The sequence below is a fragment of the Accipiter gentilis genome, chromosome 1, assembly GCF_929443795.1.
Source record: "Accipiter gentilis chromosome 1, bAccGen1.1, whole genome shotgun sequence".
Lineage (NCBI taxonomy): Eukaryota > Metazoa > Chordata > Aves > Accipitriformes > Accipitridae > Astur > Astur gentilis.
The window spans coordinates 2,756,571-2,777,446 of record NC_064880.1 but is presented as its reverse complement, the minus strand read 5'-3'; the positions used below and the strand labels follow the sequence as shown (position 1 = coordinate 2,777,446).

Sequence of the window (20,876 nt, the reverse complement as noted above, 5' to 3'; positions counted from 1 at the left end):
GATTTTCAGAGGCCAAGCAGTACTACTCCAAGAGTTCAGAGATTTTAAGTTACATGAACACATGATATGCAGGAGCTTTCACTGTGCGTGCTTGAATGTTTAAGCTGGCTATTAAAAAAAAAAAAAATACAAGAGCAAATACCATCATGAACAGAGAGGTGAGCATACACTCCAGCCTTACTTCCTATGAGCTGGGCAGCTTCAATTACTCAGCACTGGATAAAAAGGAACACGTGTAGATTCTCATAGCTTTATTTAAAAATTTATAAAGCAGTAACATTACTTTTTCCTTTCATTCCCCCTTGTCATCAATATCCACAAATTGGCTTGATACAAAATTCCGTGTTGAAATCCATAAAATGTACTTTTGCTTTTTAGGTGCTGCCTTTTATTTCTTACAGAAATAACTCCCATTGAAAACATTGGAAATAAGGCGCAAGCTGTGTTGTTTTTATATACAACATAGACCTTTCCATACTGTGTATTTCAAATACTGTATTGTAGCATTTCCTTGGTGCTAGCTATTGTTTATTAATGTTGTCATTTACTTTAAGGGAAATCTAACTTCAGTTTTCTTCTTATCCATGCTTCCAGTATCTTTATAACTCCTCAGCTCCCTCCAGGGGTGTCAATACATGGTTTGCTATCTTAGTCTGTTATCTTGTTTAAGGAAAAATCCATTTACAGTTTATTCTGCCTGCAGAACAGTCTTGTTGATAGTTCCCCCCATATAGCACAAAATAAATGGGTTATGGCTGTTTCAAGAAGGTGGGCTTGAAATTCCAGAGTGGGACTCTATAATCTTTTAAGTTTTATTCTTTGCTTAGCTGTGGAGGCTGATTTTGAATGAATTATTTAGCTCCTTTGCTTTATACGCGCCAAGGGGAAATGGACACAATAACGCACAGTGGTACTGCAAAACTTAATCCAGTAAAGCTTTCAAAGTACTTCAAGATTCTTGGATTGGAAAAGATGAAGAAATTGTAATTATTGTTGCTGCCGTTACTGAATTCTGTTTCTCAGCTCTGGAAATAGGATTCAAAATTCATTGGCAGGGATATGGGATGAGAAAAGTTACAATCCTTCGCCTGTATTTTGCGAGATTTGCATGTGGAAATATCTGTGTGTGTTTGAGCCAGTAGGAAGTTTCTCTCTTGGGAAGAATTAACGTTTTAGTAAATAAACAGCAAGCAAAACTGAGTTTTTATACAAAGACAATTACACGTAATGGAAAAAAAATAAGCCCCTCTACATGTATATTTTTGCTTAGTCAAGCCAAAATATTTATTGAAGAAATAATTTTGATGGGAAATATTTTGATAAACCTTAAAACACAAACAGATTTGGACTAAGAAGTTCTAAAGGGTCAAGGAACACATTAAAAAAAATAGATAGTCAAAGTAACATAAACCACCCACTTTCCCCAATGGTAACAGGTCTCCATGAGCAAACAAAACTAGGAGGAAAACCTGTTAAAAACCCCAATGTTCTCCAAAAAACTTTAACTTTTAATTAACTGAACAAACTAGTTTCAGAACTGATAATAAATTCTATTCGTAGGTGATTATTGTGTGTTGAGTTTTGATGCTTGATTAAAGACATTTTTAGATGAGAACTGTAACAGCTGGAAACCAGGCTTTATATTATACTGTGAGCAACATGCTGACAAATTTCTTACCTACAAAAGCTCAGCAACAGAGCTATAATATTGCTTATGTGCACTTACGCTGAGTTATGCTGTTATATTACTGATGTGTATTATGTTAATCTAATAAAACATAAAGACCATTGTATCTTTTGTGACTTCTACCACACTGGTACCAGTAGGGATTTGCATTGGTAATGTAACAGCAGCAGACCAATCTAGAGAATTGTTGATGCCTCCTATTTTGAGGTTATGGATCCTAGCCTGCAAGTAAGTAAAATTCCCCGCTAACTTCAGTGACTCCTGAAAGCTTTAGAACATCCTAGAAAAGATTCAGCATTGTGAAAGACTGACATACCAATATGCTATTCAGCACTTAAAAACAATACAAAAAAAAATATGGTGACAGTTCCGAATAAGTGAACTTACTGCGGTATTTTGAACAGCTTAGATTACCGGATAGTACTTTAAAGAATAGTTTTGTTTCCTTTGAATTTAATCTTTCAAAAAAGTAATCAAATGGTTTAATTTCCCCTTGTTCCCACCTTTTATTTAATTTTTTAGTCCTACGGATTATGGGCTACTATTGTAATGTACCTACAGATAATTTAGCTTGCAAGGGATTTAAAAAGAACACCTTAGAGAAAAAGCAAACCTTGAAAAACAAGTGCTATCAGTAACACCTTAGGGTATTAGAAATATAAGAAGTGAATGTACCTCTTGCTTTTTGAAATGTCATTTTCTGTTTTGAGCTTTCTTTATTTTTATGATCAGATTAGTCAGTTTCAATTTTTGCATCTCCCCATACTTCTATATTGGGGTTTAAATCGTCATAACAAATGTAATACAAATAAAGATGAATTACGTTTTCAGTACTTTTAATAAAACCTCTTTCCACTGCCAGAATTAATGTTGGAGTCAAAGCTAAAAGCACTATGTGGTTTACCAATATGCACTAGTCAGCAGATACGCATCTAGATACAGCATCACCCTTTGGCATTTGTTATTGGCGGTACTGCTATTTATTATTTATTAATCTCTGTTCCTTTGAGCATCTGAATGTGACTGAAACTCAATGGTTCTCTTGTATTCTTTTTTCTTGTATGAATAAGTGGGTGACATGGTATGGATTTTAAACACTCACTGCTTCCCAAAGCAAGCAATTGCATTTGGCACCGAAGTGACTCCCCTTTTTATGCTTTCAGATTTTGACTTTCTGCCAGTCTTGTGGTAGGCTGCATTTTAGTAACACGTGTCTCATAAGAAAGCTGTCAAATATGATTCAAGGGCAGTGTTCTGCTCTATCTGTATGGACGGCATTAGTTTATTTTCAATAATGCATTTGCTCAGCTTGTGCTACAGCTAAAACCAGATCTGTGTACTTACTTCTGCCAGCATATATATGGCAGTCAGAGAAGCGAGGGGAGATCTTAAGAACAGAAAGGTTCAATCCAGGGGGGGCTAAAAGAGCTGTAGCTCTCTGCCTGTCCTCTTCCTAGTATAACTACTCAGAATAGTTTGCATTCTGGATCACACGATGGAGCGATTAGCTGTACAGGCCTCTCTCTGTTCATATTGCAGCTGTACAGACATCTATTCTAGCTATGCTGGTGAAAGGTACTGAAGCAGGTGCTGCTACTGTTCTTTTCCCCAGTATAGCATGTTCCGTTCTGGAGATAGGTCGGTGATGGAATAAACTATGCTTGGTAGAGCTTAGTCATATACTCTCTGCAAATACAGCATGCTGGTTTTGTTATACCAAGAGAGCGTTATAGTAGGGAATATATACACCGTACACTGAAGCACTAGTAGCATAGCCACACATCCCAGAGTTAGGTCAACAGGCAAGTTCCAGAACCGAAAGCATCATAAGCTATGTCAGTGTATTGCCATACTTCAATTTAGCCCTGGTGTACGGTGCTTCACTACTGTGTGTATATTGCTAGCAAGGTGATCCTAGCAAGGATCCTAGCAAGGATCCTAGCAAGGATCTTTGCACATATACATATATACCACAAAGTAGTGCCAGTTTTTACAGATCTAGGTCTTTAACATTGTGTCACACTTTGAACATTGTCATTTTCTTAGCATACTTACCAGGCACTTCCAGAGCTTAGTTATAACATAGTTCGTGGGTTTTTTCCTACCTATTTCAGTTTGAGGCTCAAACTGGACAACTGGACTGACTGGCCCTCAGTCTGGAGTCTAGTTTTTAAAGGACACTGAAGCCTTGATAAAATCTACTAAGTGAAATTAGCCTGTTAAAATTAGTGATAGCTTAAGCGTTGACTTGATCCAGACCTGGTTTTCCATAGTTTTTCTTACGCTGCAATTGTAGCAAATTTACATTATGGCTGAATTCCCCACTGTCATTAATGAGAGTTTTACCTAATTCACTGTGGAAATGGGATTGAATGTCAATAAGCATCACTTTTATCACCCATTTTGATCATATTTGCTTTAAGGACTAGGCATAGCTTTGTGTGGAGTTACTAAATGCAACTCAACAGTTCAGGATGTTTGGGGGATCAAGTCTCGTCATTACAAACCACTGTCTTCCGTCCTGCCTGTCTTGAACACCTCAGCTGAAGGTATTGGGTATAAACGCAAACTGCTCTACAATCTTAAGAGTTTTCACTCACCACAGGCAAGGCTTAAATATGTTCCCTGCTATTCTGCATATAAGGAGGTGGAGGAAGGAAATCTGGAGAGGAAGCTGAACTTCCTGTGCCAGAGATTTTATACTGGAGCCTTCCCTGAATTCAAGACAATGTGGCAACAGCTTAAGATATGAATCACTAGAACTGCAGACATGCAGGATTTGAAGAAAGACCCTTCTGCATCCACACCTGTGTTTAGGGATTCATGTGTTTCTGTAAATTCATAAAGAACTATCTGACTAATTTTTGGACCTAGCAGTTGCCTCTTCCATCCCCCACCCCATCTCCAGACTGATAAGAAACTCCCTCCTTTTTCAGTTTCATTTCTCTGAATATTGTTTCAGACTTGTGAAGTAGCCAATTTGGGCATCTGGATTAATCATGGGTACATGCGTATGTGACTGCACAAACTGACATACAAAAGAAACAGGCACCAAATAGCCATCTTAAAGGACTAGGTCTAAGCAAACAAACGGGAGGTGATCAGTAAGAAGGGCTGTAAGTAATAGAACTATCAACTGATTGGACACATGTACACACTTCCAGTTGTATGTTTTATAATTATAAATGGATGAAGAAGTCACCAAACTAATACCACAGATACTCAAATTACCCTTATCCTGACTTTTTTTCTGTTGTTTAATTATGTTAACATGTGTTACCTAGCATCTTGCACATTGATTAAAGGATTAAAGCTTAGAGATTTGGGGGTATAAGTTTTGTACCTAAAATAGTGGAATATGTTAGGAAATAAAGAGGTTGGAACTGATCAGAAACTTTGATTTTTCATTATTATTATAGCATATCACTGAGAAGTGGGTTACAGTATCACTAGCTACAGTTCATGTAAGAAAATGAGGGCAAAAACTTTTTGTCAATAACTGATCATTTTGATTGAAACCTGTGGGAACAAAGGCATGCCCTGATGAAATATGGTTTTCTTGTTGGTGACAATGAGATAAACTAGAGAAAGGAAAGGAAATATCTCTTCCTTTTCTTGCCTGGAAGAGCATTATTCCTTATATTCTTTTTTTAATCCGGGCAATTTCCTGTACTTCTAAAGCATGATCTCCCATGGGAGGGGTATTTATATAGCATCTTCCACCTAAAAGCACTATGCAAAGCAGTAGGAAGATTGCATTTGTTTTTCCTGCTTTCAAGCAGCTTATCCATTTCTGATTAAACAGTTCATGTAGATGCATCTCCTCTCTCCTCTGCCTTTTGTCTGATTTTATCTTGCCAATTTTCTTACCATTGGGACACAAATCAGCAGCATACTGAGCTGACCGCTGTAATCACAAGCTTGTGTTGAACTCTCACTGTATGAGATGATGCAATGTCAGTCTAAGTAGTGCAATAAAAAACATTGCATAGGTAGCACCAGCAAAGCTTACAGCCTGCCAGCACAGTATGAGGAGGCAAACAGAGTGGTTAGGTATCCAGCTCACATGATATTTCCCATGGTCTGCTTTATGCAACTGTTTATTCTAGGCCTACATTCAGTAGAAATAGACTAAATATCACAATTAAATTCAGGTGAAATTCCTGAGCGATTTAGACAAGTTGGACAAAAGGTGAGGTTAAAAATTTTGATGATTAAGGGATTGGTGGCCTCAAGGAGAGATGGCTCAGGAGGGATCTTATCAATGTGTACAAATACCTGATAAGAAGGCATGAAAAAGAGACAGACTTTTCTCAGTGGGTACCAACTGACAGGGTGAGAAGCAGTGGGAACAACCCAAAATACAGGAAATACCACTCAAACATTCAAAAAACCTCCTTTTACTCTAAGGGTGGTCAGACACTAGAACGGGTTGCCCAGAGAGGCAGTGGCATCTCCATCCTTGGAGAATTCAAAGCCAGAGTGGACAGGGCCCTGAGCAAACTGCTCTAGTTGACGCCCTAGGTAGCAGGAGGGTTGGACTAGATGATGACCAAAGGTCCCTTCCAACTCCTGTGATTCTATAGTTGTTTACCAATGGAAAACAGAGGCAAAGACATTAAAAGCGGTACATGTATAGATGCTCAGGATATCTGTGTAGAGCTGGAGTCTGTCACACTCGAGGATGTTTCTTGATTGCAAGTTAGCCCTTCCCATTATCACCGATTTTTTTCTTGATTATTACAGTGAAAATAACAGAACACACACTCTTTTTACTTTCTATGTGGCCCAAGTCTGTTGAACTTTAGTATTTTACAGCAGGTGTGGGGGACCTTTTATCAAGATGAAAAAGTCTACTCTATATGTGTAATTTTAAATTAAGGAATAAAAGTGTATAACGGGTTTTTTTCTCCAACTAATCTTCTTTGAAAATGTAATTGGCTTTGTATGTGTTGCCTTCCAGCTCCGTGTCTAAGAAACCGACATTCACACAGGCCACTTAGGCTCACTTATGCCATCTTGTGGAAGAAGGCAGCTTAGCCAGAATAACAGAAGTAGAGGGACAAGTTCTCCAAATACACGAGTTTTTTAATTTTTTTATGGCCTTCTGGTTAGCTAGCTAATCACAATTATATTGCCTTTAAAAAGAGCTGAAGCGACCTTATGTGCAGCACAGAACAGCTTCTTTCTACCTTCTTCACAGAAGACTGGCATGTCTCCAACAACTGCTTTCTGAGAAGAGATGCAGCCGCTTGGCAAGTGCTGTTCAGGGGTAAAAGGATAGCATTACTTGCCCCATGGAGCCGAACAAAGCTTCTTGCCAAGTCTGATCTGATAAGTGTGGAGAGGGTGGAAAGCAGAGCCTTCTGAACAAGACTAAAAGGTTATAGATCACAGAACAAAGGCTGAGTTTCAGCAAGAAGGAAATCAAATTTATAAATATTAAGTGCTTGTACAAACTGACAAAGAAGTACCATTCTTTTTCACGTTTACATCTGAGGTGGTATCTCTCGGGATGTTTGATCCCCAACAGGTCAGCAATTTTGCAAGATAAGCTGTTGTCACAAGACTCCTACCATCAAGTCATCAGGCCTATCTTTTAAACTTCTCTCCCCTCTGCTTCTTCCTCTAGTTAGGAATGTTGTAATGATGACTGGATTAGGCACCTGAAGTCCAGAGGCTATTTCTAAATCTCACACTGTTTGTTTTGCCCAAGTTTCTTCTCTAGATTCCTCCCCGCTCAAGAGCAGGAAGGAGCAGGGGTTTTTTCTCCTGAGCTTCATGTCCCACACAAAGTTCATCATGCTCTGACTATGTATCTGTATTTCATTATAACGGTGCAGCCCACGCTCAGTGTATTCATCCTCAAAATTCTTTGCAAGATAAGATAGTGCTACAGTCCCTGTTTCAGAGACAGTAGAGACTAAGTGACTTTCCCAGTGTCATATGGGAAATCTGTGGCAGAACAAGTAGCTGAGCTGGGTTTCCCAGGTCAATACTTCAACCTCGGGACTATACTTCCTTACTTGTGGGGAGGAAGTAGCTTATGTCATAAATTGTTAGCATGGAATGAGAAAAGACAATGCACACATAACAGCTCAACATCAGCCTCTTTTTTTTTTTTTTTTTCCCCCTTTTTGAGCTACTTGGGAAAGCAGGGTAAAAAATGTGAGTAAAAATTAAGCACTTTAATGCAGATTCAGGCATTTCTAGATTTGAAACAGGAATTTATTTTCTCCTTTCTCCAAGTGCCCAAGGTGAGCTTTGTTATTCAAAAAAGACGTGAAATATCTTTGAAAGAGTGCATTCTCTTCTACAGCCCCTTTTCTCCCCCAGTAAAATAAAAAGGGCTCTGGCATTTTTCTATTCTAAGTTTTGACTGACCAGAACAAAATGTTTTCCCAGTGATGTGGTTTTGTACCTAAGCTTTCTTTTTTTGTGCATTGGATTTAACCTTAGGATGTAATATTTCATAAAACATTCATTGTCTTCTCCATTTTTACAGAGCACAATTCCCCTATGATACTTTGTTTTCATAGTCTGCTCTGAATACGATTCAAAGGCTTCTCTCACAGTGTGGATTTTAGTTGTAGGTAAAGGAAAGAGCTCTGCTATTTGCAGCAAAATTAGTAAATGTCTTCCTAAGCAAAAATAATTCCAACAGGTAAAGATGATTAGAATCAGAGCCAGGAGACAGCTAAGAGCAAGAATCTGGAAAGTGATTTTTGTGAGAGCTATTTTATTCCATTAAGTGAGCAGGTTTTGCACATGTGTCTAAGCGTCCCACTCATCAGTACTGGCAACAGCAGTGATTCTTTTCCCTCAAAAAATGCATTTGATAAAATTGAAATGCAGTTAGAAAACAAACAAACCAAACCTTCTTCCAAGCTATTTGGGGGCAGCAAGGCAGACAAAGGCAACTGCAAGGCAGACAAAGAAATGTTTTTTCCTCTGATTCTTACTGTATCCAGACCCTATTGATACTTCACTCTGGATGCTGCAGGTTTACCACTTAATACTCTCCAAAGATTATAATGCATCGATTATAAAAGCCATTATAGATGTACCACTTTACTTATATTGTTAACGAGCTTGGCTATAAAGGGATTTGCAACCTGAATTTCATGACAGAGCCAAGGTATAATTTGCTCTGGGCTATAAAGCCTATGAATTATTGAGGCAATTTACTTCCAAGTCTGCATTTTCTTTTTGAGCACAAGTGCTCATTATGAGTTCATGTGTGTGACAGGAAAGAGACAGGAGTGCAAGCTGCTGACAGAGATGTAAGCATCAACTTCTCCAGCAGTACATCTCCCCATCATAGGCTCTTTCACACAGACAGCAAATAACAACAGAAAATAACTGGCAAAATGATCATTTTGGACAAATGAGAGAAGAAAAAAATGCATGCTGAGCAGTGCCAAATGAGCACCAAATTCAAATCACAATTAAAAATGCACTTTGGGTAATTATAGAGAGGGGATTTTCCCTTAGAGGTGTCACAAAGCTTGTGTGGATATAATCAGGCTTGAGTGGATATAGTGACTGTGAAAATCACTAGACTGACAAATCAGAATTCTTAGATCCTCCACCCAGCTGAGCACACAACCTGCTGTAGGACCAAGCCTCCTGCTTGATGTTCTTTTTAAACCTGGTTTCTTAAGGAAGTGAGGCTTTGTAATCACAGTCAAATCTGTGTCCTGTCTCCCCTCCTTCCACTCTACACACCCAGCTAATAATTTCTGAATCCACTGACCAATATCAAGCAAGGCAATAGAGAACTGGAGGTTTCAAAGACATGAAGCTTCTAAATGTTTTGTGAAAACAGGAGCTGCGTAGAGAAGAGGGATCTTTTAATACTCCCACTGCAAGAAAGACTCCAGCATGAGCTCACCCTTATTAGGCACTTGAGAATGAACACAAGGAAGATCTTATACATGTCCTAACTATAAGGAAACCTTCTACTGAAGGTTACATATTCTTAAATGTTAGGGAACTTTGTCACAGATTTATAAATCTAGAAAAGCAGGCTCTGTAACTTCTGCTGCTAAGGGAATTCAAAGGGTTTTTTTCTGGGGGTGGGTAGGCGGGTGGGTTGTTTGTGGTTTTTGGGGGGGGGGGGGGGGAGTGTGCCTCCCCAACTGTTGGCATTATTTGAATATGGACAAGATCCCTCTGTGACCAGATTCCCACTATGGTAGGCACTGTGGGAGAATTTCCTGCACCAGAGAACGTAAGTCTTAAACACCAGACTGACAGGCTGGGAAATGAAACAGATACATAAGAGAGGAAGTGGCTCGATGGAGGTCACCTAACAGACTTCCAAACAGAACACATCTCACTAGCACACGCACAGGCAGCTGCAAGCAGATTTCCTTAGCCAGGGAGTAGAAACCTTCAGCATTATAAAGGGGAATCGCTTCAGTAGCAATGTTGACAGGAGTTCCCACTTTTCCGTGCCTTCCTACAGCAGGTGAGAGCAACCTGATAAAACCAATAGTAAAATGTGAGCACTTGCATCAATATGCCGTCAATGTAGCTCTAGGTAAGAAAAACGCTGCATTTAAAATCACCAAGTTAACTGTGGTCATCAGCAACCTGTCTAGATTATGGCTTCCAATACTGCCAGGACCACTGGTGCTGATTTAGTGTAAGCAATCCTGAGAAGAGTTTGTAGATTTCTTCAGCATAGACCAGACTAATCTTTGGTATGTTGTTGCAATAGGCCTTTTCTTACCCCTGCAAGTAGGAAAAGTAATTTTTGCACCAGCTGAGTACCAGGGGACAATCAGTATCATCAATGGATTATTTCTTATTACTCAAAAGGTTAAAGGAAAGGAAATATCCATCACATGTTTTCCTTTAATCTTCTTTTCTGAGATTCCTAGCGAGTGTATCTATAATACTTATCTTTTAAAATACATGGTTTAGGAACATGTGTCCTTTGGACTTGTTAAGACACAAAGCGTGGCTGTGAGCTCCTCTCTCAAGCAGATACTCAGAAGCAAGTCTTCCAAAAATAGGGCTCGCTCTTAGTCTCAAGCTCTTGAAGCCATAAAAGGTGTTCAAGAAACCCTGTCCCTAGATGACTAACTGCCTAGCCCTATTCTGCAATACGAAAGGGAGAATTCATTTTCCATTTGGGGCCAGCACTTAGCAGTAGATTAGGGATCTTCTAGCTAAGCTTCCTTAAAAGATGCTGAGAACATGGCAAGTATATCACCTTTCTTTGCTGTACCACACAGTAACACCTGCAGCTTCTTTATGTACCTGTGATATTACATCTTTTACACACATGGCATGAGATTTGTATGGAAGATGTGCTGTGATACACACCTATCGAAGACAAATTATTTCAGAGTAACCCTGAGCAGATCTAACGAGTTAAGTGCTGTTTAGTTAATTGCCTAATTTAAAATTGATTAGGCATTCATTTAAAATTATTTTGATATGCTTGAATGACTACCTTATTAGAAAGTAATTGAATTTTTTTAATCTGTCCATTTAAATTCACTTCTCTGTTCTGGAATTTTTTTTTTTTTAACCTGTTAATTACGAAAGCATTTTGGGGGGGGGGGGGGGGGGGCGGAACTTATAGATTAATTCTTTACGAGTGGGTGTTCCTAAGAGGCTATTCTGTACTACCAACAGGGATAGCACATTTCTCATGAAAGGCTTCTGGTTTAGACATTCACAGTTTAGATGACTATAGCACTAATAAATAGTATCAGTTATAGTGTCTTGTTTTGAAACTTCAGAGTACTTTAAAAACTGACTATAAGAAATATATCCATAGAGATCACTTTGTTTCTCACTGATATACACCCACCTCTGGATGCTATTTGATGGTTCTTAAAGAGCCTACAGCAACATTGTGCAAGATTTCTGACCAGAAATTGAGGTGTCATACCTGTTTGCAAATGTGGGAGGGAATGTATATGAGGCTAAGAGGAATAAAATTGAACATGAAGCGGGCTCTCTTTCTGCAGTAGAATCTCATTTTGTTTCCTTTGACTTTAATTGTGCAAAATCCAAACCTAAAGGCAGACTAACCATTTACATTCTAAATACTTTCACTGACAAAACCAGGGACCCAGTCATCATATCCAGTAAGAACAAGTAAAGTTTAAGAATAGTCCTATCCCTCCTTTCCCTTTTACACCCTCAGTAGAATAAACACAAAGGAACACTATGTCTATCCAGGTTGGGAGCTTTTGAAAGTATCCCACTTGCTATCTGAGCTTCATTAAGAGCATCAACAACAAAACAAAGTTTTCTAGGACCGTAAAGTCAGATCCCACACTGAGGGGTAATCAGAGCTTTGCAGAACACAAAGCAAAAGTCAAGAGAAACTTCTATGGAAAACAGCAGTAGAAATTAAGACACAACATTAATCTCCGTTCCATATTTTTGGATTTGGTTAGTGAGTTTTAAAATGTCAGTTAAAACAAAGAAGTTCATTTTAACTTACCATACAGTAGGGTTAGAAGCTCATAGTGTCCTCTTCCTAGTCACATTGCAAAAATGCAGATTGAGTGGAAACTGGCTACTAAACCTATTTTTACAGACATTAACAACAAGAAAGTCTGTCTTCCTCTGACTTGCTCACTTAAACAGAAAAGACCCAAATGACCAATGGACACTCTTTTCCGTTCTACATGCTCCTGTTGAGCATTATATAAGGCATATGGGAGAAACATTTTAAAGCTGTTGCTTGTTTAGACCAGGATTCAGGAGCTCACCCTTTTAATTATTTTTTCTGACAGTAGTTCATTAAGGGGTCGTTTTCTCTCACTGTGTTCCCACATGCAATAGTGATTCTAATTGATGAACTGGAGTTTTTACACAAATATAAACTGTTCTTAAGATGGGAGGAGAGCTCTTTGTTTGCTGCAGGAATTTAAATGGAATTTGTAAATCCCTTAGTAACGGTCTTTCTGTTTGGAGGGATATAACTTCTGCAATGCTATTGAGCTGAAGAAACCTGTTAAGTGGAGATGTAACTAATGAACAGTTGTGGGGGGTAATCTGCCTCCTCAAAGACAGAGGGCCAGGGACAGCTTTGATTATCAGCTTTCTGTGAAGAGTCATGATTTTGATAAAGGGCTGAGACACCACTATTGAAAACACTGTGAGGAGCAAACTAAGCTGCTTTTGATGTGCAAAGAAAATTCTGTGTTCCTGCAGGCTGATTAGGTCAGTAGTTTATTTCAACAATTAGTTTATATTTGAATTAATGAACCATGTTATAAGGCAAGAGCCTGGGCAAGACACAAGACTTTTTCTCAGGTGTTAGAAAGAAAACACCAGATTATGCCCTTCTTCCTAAGAAGTCAGGGGGGAAAAGTAAGCGCTTTATTCACCGTGCTGTGTCAAATGACACTTGCTTCCTACATACACACGTGGAAACTCAGTTCCTGCAGTGTTACTTCCTCTTTGCCTACTCTGTACTCTTGTAAAGAAGAGGCAAGTCCAGCTGTTTTCTTTTAGTCTGGATAATTACTTGTGGAAATATGCAGTTAAGAGGACACGAGCGAGCGACAGATCACTGCAGGGCAGTTCTAACTAGGCTAGACTGGCAACAGAGGTACCCCAGAGTGAGACAGGCTTTTCTATTAATCCAGGTGGTAATGGAGTTAGATCTGATTTGTAAGCCCTCCACGGACATTTAGGGTTTTGACTGGGGTCTTGCAGTTAGAACTATTGTCCTCCATAACCAAATGGAAACAGATCTCCTTGTAGTTTGGTAGATAGTCTGTCAGGTACTGCTGACAACTCACAAGACAGATGCATTGTGCAAGCAAAAGCATGAAAGGAAGGGAAGTCAAACCGTTGTGATTATTCTATTCCCCCATCCTCCTCAAGCAAGCTCAGTCCTTGCACTGCAGAGTAATCTCTGAAGAACTGAGCAAACCCGAGCCTTAGAAGCACCCTCACCTCTTTGCAATACCAAGATCTCGTCTCTTACAAGGCTGTTCCCAGTGGTGATATAATGCAATACGTTGAAAAGTGAAGGACTGCCCTCTTGCGTCAGTCACTGTTTTCTCAGTTGCCTGGTTCTATATTCCTGTTTCTATTAGTGAGTGAGCGCTCAGCCGTTTCCCTCCAACAGGTACTTCTTCTTTGGAAAGGCACAGGATTTGTTTCTCTGTACTGTCCTGATGGAAAAGTTCAATAAATAAAAATAATCTGCTGTATTTGTGACTTGGAGACACCCAGGACTGGGAATACGTTACTCTTCCAGCTAGAGACATCCACATAGCTACACTGGGTTATGCCTAGTCTCCATCTTGACACAGAAAAAGAAGGCAGAGGAGAGAATAAAACAGGAGAAATATAATTACAAAGGGCAGAGAAGAGACGGAAGAGAAGCAGATTTATTAAACCAAACCTTCCCTGCAACCCTCATAGTAAGCTATATGCAAGTTAAATATAGAACCAACACTTCTCTAGGGAGCCGGACTCATGAACAGCTCACACACCGTGAATGTGTAGCAGAGATTCTACTCTCACTCCTGTTGGCTGGCAGAGAGATCTTAATTTTTAAATCACTAGTGCTCATTTCCAGGGTAGTTCTTGCAGTAAAGGTTGTCAGAGAATAGTCTTGTAAAAGCTGTGCAAGGTTTTGTGCCCACCACTTCTACTGCTTATTAATGAGAGACACCTAAATATTTGCAGAAGGCAGCCCCTTTTCACAGCTACCAAAGCAACTTCAGCAAAAATGAAGGCCATCAGTCATATTCTTGTTAGCAGAAGGTCAGTCAACATTAATTCTGACCTAGCACTCCACACTTTATGTTACATTTGTTAATAGCACGTAGTGCTCATGCTTTTGTTCCTGCTCTTATTCCATAGAAAATCCCATAGCAATGAACAATCCTGTAGATTGCCCATGTTCTTAAACGTAGCCAAATTAGCACCCTGCTGAAGTGGATTCAAAGAAAATCACCACTCAGGAGTGCACAAAATTCATACTATTTGGAATATGGGAGGGGCAAGAAAGGGAAAGAGTTGTCATTTAAAAAGCCTCTCATAGCCCATATTTTTGTACATGCTGAGACCGCTGTAATCAGCTCCAAGCTCCCCGTTTTAAAATGATGCATAGCAGTTACCCTTGCCATTAGTACTTCATGAAGAATCATCCCTAAAGAGTAATTTCTTTGGATTATGGTATTTTGTATTCATAACTTATTCTAGATGGCACAGCTAGAGCATGCTTTGTTTCATCCTGCACATTACTGAGCTCACCTATGTACCAAAGAGGTGAAAGCTGCCAGGAATCTTTGATTTTTCCTTTTCTGTACTGACTGAGACCCTGATACCTGAACAGATAACAAAGTATAAGGCATCTCTGAAATATTTGATGAATATTTGAAACACATTAGTAATACTTAACCATGTGTGCAAATGTCTCTTTGAAACTAAACTGTACTTTAACTGGTGAAAGTAAGTAGTAAAAGGATCCCACCACAAGCCAGCTCATCTTGAAAATATAAGTTTAAAGATTTAAGAAATCTCAAAAACAATCCCTTCAGATCTCACAGATAAGAACAACAACAACAATATCTTTTCTTCTATGTCTCATTCCTTGTCTCTAGTTGTGAAACATAACATAATGCATTTCCCTCCACACACTTTCCTGTCCTCGTTTGTCATCTTCCTTCAGTTTAAGGAACCTGTGCCATTACGTAGCAATTTGCACTCCAGCAATTTGCTGGACAGTTAAGGTTCTCAAAAGAAGAGAAACTACAGAGGCTATTCAGTGTGACTTGCTAGGATTTCCCTTTCAATTCCAGTTTGGGATGCTTCTGTTCCAGAACAACAACTTGCTGTTTGTAGTGTTCTGACTCTCCATGTATGTTCCCAAGACAGCAAAATTCCTCTGACCTTTTTTATTGCCATATGCTGGACACAAGGGATTATTTTTTTTTTAATCAGAAGATGAACAAGCATTCATGTCCCACTTTGACAGGCATTTTTAAACTGCTGCCCTTTTACTTCATTTCATATCCTTGAAGAAGCTTTACCAGATTACAACAGTCACAGAAAACATTTCTTCTAACTCACAGATCATTACAAGCGCATGAGAAGAAACATCTTTCCATCATAACCTGCCTGTAAACCCAAATTTTTCATGTCGTCTTTAACTCTTAGTCTTTCCCTTCCTCTACTCCCCGTCTGAAATGAGTCAGAGCTGTGGCTGTTCTTGTGTTGCATCTTCTGAATTTTCTGAATTTGTCTGTGTTGCTGGATCTCCATTGATTGTATCAGGTGAATACTGGATGGGACTCAGCCCACCTGGTGTCATCTGTCCAGGGATGTCATTTTGTTTCTGGCTTATCTGTGCTACTTCAATGTATTGTTTACCCGTTTGGACAGCTTCATCATAAGAAGGTGGCAAGTCCATTGCATAGAGACTGTAAGCTGGAGGGGACAGAGTGTTCTTATCCATATCCATAAATATCGAAGGAATAGGGGCACTTAGAGGGTACTGCAACGAGCTATATGCTGTGAAGAAAAGGAATTAAAATAAATAATTAAACACCTGCATGGAATGATGATATACAAAGGGCTAATCCTGCTTTTCTCCAAGAAATTATGGACTTGTTTTTGTGGTGTCGGAAGATACGCACTATATACTAAAAGCTATCAATATAGAATTACCCACGATGGAATCTATACATTCTCCAAAAGAAAGGAGTCAGAAGACAAAATGTCTTTGCGTATCAACATCCAGTAATTATTGTGAAATACCTGACATAGTGCATGTATGTTGTAACAGAGGTAGTTTCAGTCGGGTTCGTACATGAATAGCTGTGAACAATTCCTCACATTAGAGATAACTTTGGCTGGAATAGTTGGACAGTGAGATGGGCAGAAAAGTTAAAAAAATGAGGGAATAAGAACAGAGGTGGGAGATGACACATAAGAGGTTAACCCGCCTCAGACTTTATTTTAACCTCTATAACATTAAATCCTACTTGTCTTCCGCACTCACTGTGTTGCCCTGATGCCCTTCTTTCATCACTCTTGCCCACGCTACGGGGCTGAAAGTTGTTCTGGGAGTGCAGCAGAAAGCCCCCGTTATTGCAAGGGCTAGACATAGCATTCTAGGCACACGTTCAATAGCAAAGCACTGTTGGATATTTAACTCCCAGAGGATACTTACAGGTCACTGTGCTATGGGCAGTGCTGTCACTGTCAATAGCAGGAACTGTCAAATCATAAGGGTGCCTAGGGAAGGTCTCAACTGGAAACCTCTTCTTCCGGCAGCAGCATTTGATGCAGCTTGCTGTGATCCCACAGAGCAGGAGCAGGAACACAGTCAGCAAGATTAACCTTAGAGAAGGAGGAAGAAGATCATAATTTCATTGCTTATATTTTACTTCTTCCAGGGCTGAATATAGTTTCGCTCTAAACGGGTAAAAGACAGGCCAAACCTCCTAGGTTTAGTTCTGAATGGGTGCTGGATCCTGAATTAGAAAGTTGGGTCACAAACACTTAATCACAAGTTGAAGTACTACTGACCATCCCTTCTGGCTCACAGATGCTGTAATGTTAATTATCCTGGGTTGTATTTTCAACTTCTATGCAGCGAGAATGGCTCTGCTTTCAACAGTAAGAGCGGGTATGTACTTGGAAGGAAATACAAGTAAAAACTTTCATAAGTGTAGGACCTATATTTATAAATGAGCACAGAAATTGTATTTTGCAGTATATCTTGAAAACACAATTCTATCTCTAGCTATCGTTTAGCGAAGTTTATCATTTAACAATTTGTAGTGTACCTAGGTCAATATGCTAGTGTTTCAGGTCCACCTCGCAGTTGAAACTCTACCTTCTTGCCCCCCCCAATTTCTCTAACGAATGCACTCTTCTCATGAGCTAGGTGAGCAGTAAGGCATGTCATGAAAAGATGAAGTAATAAGAAATGCCTGAAAATCCTGTAAAGAAGTAGGTCCAAGGACCAAGTTGAAGTACATTCATAGTGGTTTGACAGGAATTACTGTGTGACAGATCACGCTCCTGAATTTCTTGTTAGGATTATATTCAACCCTAAGTATGTATAGAGTGGCCTCAGTAGCATTCTACTCTTTTTTTCCAAAGCAAAGGTAGTACTTGCCCATAAGAACCATGATTCCAAAATAAACATCTCTTTAATAACTATTTAGTTTTAACAAGAGTATATTTCTATTGGTGTGAGTCAGATGACACACACAATGATACAAATTGTGTACAGATGATATATGCTGATATAAAGGTTGGATTTGAGGGCCTCAAACTTCCACAAATTTCATGCATTTTCTTGCAAATTACTGTTTTAGAAAAACGCTTTCAGGCAACTTAAAACCGCGTGTGAGAAGAACCTGCTGCCCTGCTGGAACTTCGCATTGAAACATTCCTCCAGTGCGAGGTCTATTACCTCATCGCTAGCCAGTCAGTTATTTCCTGACGCCCCAGAGGCTGCACGCTAGTCTGCTCCGTGAAATCATCATGCCTTCAGATGCTGCTGCCCTCTGACGAAGGCAGATACCACCTAGGTAAAGGCATCTCAGCAGTGTAAATCTCAGCACTAGCTCTTTAGCTTTCATGATTTCAATGCCACCTAATTAGAGAAGCCTTCTTAAAATATTTCATGTAACTATGTATTTTTAAACAGTTGTATGTATCAGCACGTTCTAAGAAAGCAAAGAATATAAACCGAAATTAGTCCACTCTGAATGACAGCTAAAAGTAACCAACTCACTCTGCGTGCTACCATCGAAGGTAATATATTGACAGAATGCAAACTATAAAATTCATGTTAGGATACCTATAATGCACATGTGAGGCAAGAGACAAATCCACACTTGTGACAAGAGCTTACCCTTTTACTTAGCACTGTTTTCCCCGCTTTCAGTCATTCAAACAGCCAGTAAACAGGTTTGCAGTCGGCTTGAGTTCAGAATGGAAATGCAGCACTCTAAGCTAACAATCTCTTGTCCCGTAAAAGGGAGAGCGCCAAGGACTGTGCATTAGGCAACGCAGTGCCGAGCCCCAACAAGCGCACGCTGCGTAGCTGCCGTTGTGTTCAGCAAAGTCGTCTACTTCGGAAGAACAAACAAGCCCTACAGTTACACTGTAGTGTGCTCAGAAAGGAAGGATGACATATCCCCCGATGAATGCTGTACCCTGCCTGACACCTTATCTCCCCTGTGGTCTCATCTGTAATATATTCCACTGGAAGCTTTCACAAAACCGAGGAGAAACCCTTTCCTCCATCCTGTCTGAGAGAAGAGCGTTTCCATTGCCTTACTACAGTTACTGTTCACAATAACTTTCAAATTATTCTGGGTTAGTAAGATTAATAATAAACTTACCAGACATACCACAGACTTGTCCAGTTAGACATGTTCTGAAGGCATCTGTGAAGGAAGGTAGATGATTCACCGATTTAAATATCTACAGTCAAACAGTATGACAGGGAATGAATTTCACACAATTTCTGAGGTGAAAAAAGGAAAGCAATCAGTGAGAGTATGGAGCAAAACCCCTTTAGATTTAGTTCCAGAGGACTGACTGTTCTTCAGAGTTGTAAAATGACTCCAGCTGAGAACATGCAAATAATCCCACTGTAAAAGCTGGCTTCTGAGTCAATAAGTGTTTTTCCAAAGTGCTACTTTACTGTTGCTTAGGAGAGGGAACTATACATGCTGGATTCTTGAAAAACAAATCAAAGAGTTATTTAAAGTTAACTGCGATGAGGTACCTAATACCATAGGCCTGTCTGAAATGCCAGCCTAAGACAACTGCCTACTTCCCCCAGTTATTTTTAAATTACTTTTTCATAGCTCCAATGCAGCCAGAAATGTTTTTTTCCAGATCTACTTACAGTACAAAAAAAAAGAGAACAGCTTCTATTACATTTCAGGGGTGCAGCTGCCGCAACAGTATCGTACGTAGGGAGTTGCATGCAATGGATTTCACGCAAGAGAACAACGCTTTTGGCCACAGAAGAGGATCTGCAACCTGACTTTTCAGAAGATGACACTTCAGAGTCATAGTGAAAGAGAGGATCGTACACCTTGGTCTGCAGAGCGAGGCCAGCCAAGTCAAATTTGTCAGTTGGTAACTATCTCGGGGATAAAAGGAGCAGCAGCAACGGACGGCCGCCAGCGAGCCATCGTTCTGATCCGGTAACGCCACTCGATCGTGACGGGAACGGGTTTGGTAGCAGACATTTGACAAATTTCGACTACTCACTGATCGGAGTTCTCGCAGTTATTCTCGGATGAACAGCGCGATGCCTAAGAACGGGCAAAACCGAAAAAGAACCGGTAAGCAGGCGGCCAAGGGAGAAGCACCTGCTTTATCCGAGGCATCAGCTGAGCGGAGTCCCGCGGTGCAGCCGGTTCCAGACGCCCACGCAGCAGCAGGGCCGCCGAGCGGCCGCGGCGCCCGACCCTCGCACGGGGGACACCGCACGGAGCCCGCGGGGAGCCCGAGGTCCGCGCCCCGCGCTCTGGGGCCGCCCCCGCCGCGGGCAGCTGAATAAATAACCCGCCATTATCACGCGGGGTTGCCGTGACCGACCCAGCCGCGCCGGCCGTCCCACGGCGAGAGCCGGGCAGGGCCGCCCCCGCGTCCCCTCCCTTCGGCTCGGCTCGGCTCGGCTCGGCTGCCCTCGGCTCGGCTCGGCTGCCCTCGGCTCGGCTCGGCCGGGCTCGGCAAGCACAGCCGCCATGGGCGCGGCTCGGGCGGGCGGCTTTCGCTGAGGGACGGCGCTAACCCGCCGGCTCCCACCGGCGGGGAAGGTGCCGCCGGGCACACACCCCCCCCCCCCCCCCCCCCCCCCCCCGCCATCCCCGTCCTCGGCCCAGCCTGCAGAGGGCCGCGAGGTTGGGTAGAACGGAGAGAATTCGGCTTTCGGAGGTTTGTGTTTCCCTAAAGCGGTTTGGGAAGGCTGAGAGAAGACAGCTCACCTCACCGGACAGGAGCCCTGTGCCTGCGCTGGGTCAGACAGATGTGGAAGGAGAAATGAAAAAGAATGAGAAATACTCGAAGGGAACAGAGGTTCAGGAAAGGAGAGCACTTCCCTCGTCAAAAAAATGCTCCCGTTGAAACACGTGAAACGTGACTGAAGAGGTGTTGACTGCTGCCCGAAGATTGGGTTGCTCCGAGATAATTGAACTGCGTCCAACATTTCAAA

General features: G+C 40.8%; 1 protein-coding gene across 5 annotated transcripts; it reads right to left on the bottom strand.

Annotated features, from left to right (window-relative positions):
* Positions 1 to 14,080: 14,080 nt before the first annotated feature.
* Positions 14,081 to 20,820, bottom strand: TMEM52 (transmembrane protein 52). Of its 5 annotated transcripts, none has more exons than XM_049816177.1 (5): positions 20,650 to 20,820; positions 19,931 to 19,974; positions 19,048 to 19,092; positions 16,857 to 17,026; positions 14,081 to 16,195 (listed from the first exon to the last, which is right to left on the bottom strand). In XM_049816177.1, the coding sequence occupies exons 3-5, from the start codon at positions 19,077 to 19,079 to the stop codon at positions 15,876 to 15,878; spliced, it is 522 nt and encodes a 173-aa protein (XP_049672134.1). In that variant the 5' UTR covers positions 19,080 to 19,092; positions 19,931 to 19,974; positions 20,650 to 20,820; the 3' UTR covers positions 14,081 to 15,875. The 5 variants fall into 5 exon arrangements, with proteins under 5 accessions (XP_049672134.1, XP_049672155.1, XP_049672125.1 ...); XM_049816198.1 differs by lacking the exon at positions 20,650 to 20,820 and adding an exon at positions 20,261 to 20,277; XM_049816168.1 differs by lacking the exon at positions 20,650 to 20,820 and having other exon boundaries at positions 19,048 to 19,129; positions 19,931 to 20,257.
* Positions 20,821 to 20,876: the final 56 nt, after the last annotated feature.

What these genes read in the sequence shown, in the direction of transcription:
- TMEM52 (XM_049816160.1), bottom strand. An exon ending in ACAAGTCTGTGGTATGTCTG is followed by an intron (nt 17,027 to 19,047) that starts GTAAGTTTATTA and finishes TCCTTCTCTAAG; the next exon opens with GTTAATCTTGCTGACTGTGT. An exon ending in TGCCCATAGCACAGTGACCT is followed by an intron (nt 16,196 to 16,856) that starts GTAAGTATCCTC and finishes TTTTCTTCACAG; the next exon opens with CATATAGCTCGTTGCAGTAC.